Source organism: Populus euphratica, unplaced genomic scaffold (genome assembly GCF_000495115.2).
Source record: "Populus euphratica unplaced genomic scaffold, PopEup_1.0 scaffold2184.1, whole genome shotgun sequence".
Taxonomy (NCBI): domain Eukaryota; kingdom Viridiplantae; phylum Streptophyta; class Magnoliopsida; order Malpighiales; family Salicaceae; genus Populus; species Populus euphratica.
The window spans coordinates 16,734-21,932 of NW_011502024.1; the positions used below are offsets into that span (position 1 = coordinate 16,734).

Genomic DNA, 5,199 nt, shown 5'->3' on the forward strand with positions numbered 1-5,199 from the left:
TATTATTATTATTAGTACTACTACTACTATTACTACTACTAGTAGTAGTATTATTAGTATTATTATTGCTACTATTATTATTGTTGTTGTTATTGTTACTATTGTTGTTGTTTATAATTTGTACAATTCACCTCCCTGTGGTTCGACCCCGGTCTTGCTGGGTTATTTATTACTTCGACACTCCTACACTTGGGAGAAGACATTAATCTTTTAGTCGTGTCAAAGATACTTAATTGGCTCCCAAAGAAGTCATCTAAATTAGGCAATTTGCATCCCCACCATATTTTAATTCATATCCAAATTTAAGATTAGGCTAGGGCCTTTTGAATTGAATCTTAAGTAGTATATCAGTGGGGCGAAGCATGAATGACCCTTTTTAGTGGGGGAGCAAAAGGTTAGACCTTCTAAAAGCACAAGCTGTGAATTCAAAGCTGAACATCTATAAATTTTTAAAAGTTGAACATTAGGTTATGGTAACAAGCTGTAAATTTTTAAAAGTTGAACATCAGGAGATTGCTCATATAACTTCAGCTCGATCCAACGATCGGATTGTAAAATATGATTGATACCATCAAATTTGACTATATATAATTTTACGCTAAAAATCTGAATTTTATGTACCATTTTATTTACTTAAATAGCCATTATTTTTAAAATAATTCATGGATGACTCCCATTTATAACCATCACAAAACTTTTCTCAAAGTTTTCACCACTTTTTGTTATAGTAAAGTAAGTTTACACGAGGCTTATACCAACAATCAATGTTTTTTTCACATAAAATCATATATTATTTTTCTTATAATTACATTTTATTATTATTATTGTATCAAATTTTGTTTCCCTAATTTATAAAAGTTTTCCCTTACATAATTATTTTACCTGATTGGGAAATTTACACAATTCGTCACTAGATTGAATTCCGCATATCAATTTTTTACTTTATTTTATCTGAAATTTAAGTTAAATTACTAAAAAAATTTCATCCCCATCTATAGCAAATTTACATCTAAATTATCATTTTCCAATTGAAATTTACCATTTTTTGCATTGATTTACCAGTTTTAGGCTGGGTTTACATCTTTGACGTTATAAAGTCTAGTCTTTATTTTAATTTTGACCAGCCTATGATGGGAGCCTACTTTGATTTATCCATTAGTGTTATCATACTAATAATATTTGAATAAAAAGATATACTTTTATTATTCTCATTATAATATTGTAATTCAATAACCTCTTCTAGTTTCCCATAATAATCAACTTCAAACTCATTAGAAGTTGATCCCTTAACACAAACTCTATTATTATAAGTTTTTTCTACCTTAATCATACTCTTCAATATAAAAGACATCCATTGATAAAATACTAGAAATAACACTTGATCTTTTTTTTAGAACTCAAATATAGTAAATTCAAACTACTAATAACATTGTAAATTGTCCATCTCGTAATTGAAAAAAATTACGATTTAGTTATTAATTTTGAGATAATAAAAATTGATGATGTTGCTTATGATGGATTTCTTAATCTCTTAGTTTATGAAAGTATGAGAAAAGGTATTTAAAAATAACATGTTAATATTATACTTATAGAATAAAACTATATCAATTCATGGTAATTAAATAACATATAATTATGTTTATGTCTAAATTCTATTTTGTCAAGTATTTTTCTCCCACTGCATTTTTTGGTACATGTCATCCAGGATAGAAAAATATTGACAAATTTTCAATTGAAGGCACTTATGCATTGTCATTATGTCTTGGAACACAATTGATTTTTGTTATCAATTGAGGCTTAAAATAGTTTGAGATAAATATTTAGATCTCGTCAACAGTATAAGTCTCATATATCAAAGTTTCAACATGCATATTGTTTTTAAATTTTTTCTTTAGGTTGAACAAGTAAATGCGTAAAATTAAATGAATGTTTTAAATTTAAAAAACAATACATTAAAAATTTAATTAGAACGCATGTGTAATCCGTAATTTTTTGAATGGATGCATCCATTTGTATTAGACAAAGCCTCCAATGTTTACCTCAAATGATAAATATATAAGTAGATACTTCATTAAATAAAAAAAGAATTGAGAGAATATTATTTCACGTTCATAGATTATCTAGGCGATATTTGTTTTAAGTTTTTTAATGGGTTAGGTATGGAACTTATCGAGATTGGCCTTGATTAATTGATGGTAAACTTATTCTCTTATGTATACTTCAACCATTAATATTTTCAAACTTCTACCTATTTTTCACTCATAATCTAACATAAGAGTTTCCTAACTAATATGTTGTCCATGAAATAATTCTCAATGATACTTTGTTATTATAATCACAAGGCGTGGTAGGTTATTATTAAATAAACATCATTTATTTATTTTCGTAGGAAACCTTTTATAAATAAGAGTATTTTGTAATCTTTAAATAAATTAATGCACAAGATGTAGTAGTTATCGATCCATTTTAAATTACATTAGTTATTATTTCTCATCTTATTTTGTGTTTGTTAATTTTTCTTTTTTAGATAAAGAAAAGAAGTGAAATGAATTTCAGAACAATTATTTTAAATGAGTAGCTAAAAGGATTGGAATTCTATAAAATCAAATTTAATTTTTAAGTATGCGTGCTGAGGCCATGCATTATTCACGAGTATGAGGTTGAATTTAAGAACCGAAGAAATGGAGATTTGTTATTTGAATCAAATGACCATTGACATCCGGAGAGAAAATTTGAAATTTTATAATCATGGTTAATGGCATTGTCAAAACCCAACACACCTCATCAAATACCCAGAAATTACCTAGAAGCAACCTGACGACGAACATATATTATAATTATAAATTTATAATCACAATCATCTGCATCACAGGACAAGAAAATCCACTCATATATAATACTTAAATAAAATGCGATCTAGAGCTTGAGGTCCAATCTCCAACCATATTTAACCCTTATTTTGAGTTTGTTGCTTCGTGATATCTTGGATTAAGAATGACAAGTTGAGGCTGGAAGATCCACCTAATTCCATAGCCTTCTTTGCCGATTTTCCAAGTTCAATTGCTTTCTTCCTCCTCTTCTTGCCTTTTTCTCCACCTGCATCCATCAACGTAATTACTGCCTTCTTGACCTCATCTTTCTTCACCAACACTCCAACTTTCTCTTCGTCTCCCCATCTCACTGGAACCTCAACGCCTACTCGCACACCGATCCTTAAAATCTCAACAATTAGCTTCTCATTAAGGAATTGCTCAGAAAATTGAGGCCATGTTATCATTGGCACCCCCGAGCAGATCCCTTCAACTGTAGAGTTCCAACCACAATGAGTTAAGAATCCTCCAATTGCTCTATGGGACAAAATGAGGACTTGAGGAGCCCAGCCTTTTATCAAAAGCCCCCTTCCTTTGATTCTTTCTTCAAATTTCTCCTTCACGAACCATTCCTCTAATTCAGAACCCTTCTCTCCAGTTTTCACAACCCAGATAAATGGTTGTTTAGATGCTTCCAAACCCAAACCTAGTTCTATTAACTGCGATGGCACTAGGCGACATAGGCTACCGAGGCAAGCGTAAATAACCGACCCTGGCTTCATAGATTCAAGCCACTCCAAGCATTGTTTCTCGTCAATTGAAGCCTTGTTGCCTCTCTCAAACTTATCTAAATTATTCTTGTTACATAAAGAAACTGGTCCAATGCACCATACTTTCTTCTTTAGAGCCTTCGTGTATTCCTCAGCGCAACCATGCTCCAACTCGTCAAAACTATTAACTACAACCCCATAAGCTGTAGATTCAGCCTCTTGCATCTTGTTGCGGACGTCGTCCAAGTCAGGTAAGCTAACAAATGATCCCGGTAGCTGAGCCTTTGTTACCTCAAAACTTTGTGGCATCCCTGGAACAACAAAAGGTTCTGAATCTGAAGTAACTGAAAGGTGAGCTTTGTGAAGCCTGATATTATGAGAACTCAAAAGAGAAAAGCAGCACATCCCGTGAAAAACAATCCGGGGGATGTTGAAACGTTGAGCGGTTTTGGATGTCCAGGATAAGCACTTGTCTGATATTATGCAGCTTGGAGGAGGTTTCGCATGTTCAAGAAGGAGTTCTAATGGCTGTTGCAGCCTAGCGACTGCAACATAGAATTTCTTCAGCAGGTCTCTTGAAGGTAACGTGTCAAGATTCTCGAGGCCGATAGGGAGCCCAACTTCCTCGCATGGAAACCGTATCTGTACAAGCTGAATAGGGAGCCCAGATTCTCTTGCTCTATTAATGATTGCCTCAAATCTTGATGCATTGTGAGGCGTGGTGACCAAGCTTACAGTCACACCTCGCTCTGAAATGAGCTTGGCCATGTCTATCATAGGGATCATGTGCCCTTGTGCCATAAGTGGGATCAACACGAAGTGCAGTGGGCTAGAGATTGGGGGCGCCATTACAGCAGAGCTGGAAATGGTTCTATGTGTGCAAAGTGGTGAAGGGAAAAGAAAAGGATGAATGATTCTCCATCCCATGTTGCCATGTCTTATTATTTTTAGTTGACTTTGAATAAGTCATCAACTCCCAGTTCTGATTACATATTATATAGCAAACGTATAATATATTTGTTGAGAATAATGTCCTCTAAATTTACTTCCTTGACCCATCTCCTGGGATTTTCCTTTGATTGAGTAAATGCATGCATACCATGATTTTGAATTCAAGCCGGGAGAAGAGGTGCGATCACATGCATGTTGCCAGTCGTTAATTAACCCAACCTACTCGCCCCCAGTAACCAATATTATGGGCTTATTTTTCTAACTACAACTCTAGCTATTTCTTTAATTGGGTTTATATATTCTTTTCTTTTTTTTTAACGGAGGTCGTATTGAGCAGTTAAAAAAAAAAAGATTTTTGTTGTATAAATTAACAAATGATTGAAACTTGTACTTCTAGGTAAGATTGCTAGTGGAAGTTGGAGGTTTGTTCGAGCAGAATCATCATCGTCCCGACCATCCCAATTCAACCACCATAGTTCGTCCCCGGAGGGTAATTGACTTCCTGTTCACCCGTGGGCTGTGCCCTTATTGTTAATTTTTCCCTCCACTAAAACTGCGTTTACAGAATATAAACTCACTTTTAATGCCACCTTTACTAATTATAATCTCTTCTTTCTTAGTTTCTCGTGAATTTGAGTGCTATAGTGCCGGACAAGAATTTTGCATTA

At 33.4% G+C, this 5,199-nt stretch overlaps 1 protein-coding gene across 1 annotated transcript; it reads right to left on the reverse strand.

Moving 5' to 3' along the window:
- Positions 1 to 2,726: 2,726 nt before the first annotated feature.
- LOC105118753 (UDP-glycosyltransferase 73D1-like) lies at positions 2,727 to 4,570 on the reverse strand. Its single transcript, XM_011016770.1, has one exon. The coding sequence runs from the start codon at positions 4,505 to 4,507 to the stop codon at positions 2,948 to 2,950; it is 1,560 nt and encodes a 519-aa protein (XP_011015072.1). The 5' UTR covers positions 4,508 to 4,570; the 3' UTR covers positions 2,727 to 2,947.
- Positions 4,571 to 5,199: the final 629 nt, after the last annotated feature.

Excerpts from the sequence above, each read along its gene's own strand:
- LOC105118753 (XM_011016770.1), bottom strand. The coding sequence starts at position 4,507 with ATGGGATGGAGAATCATTCATCCTTTTCTTTTCCCTTCACCACTTTGC.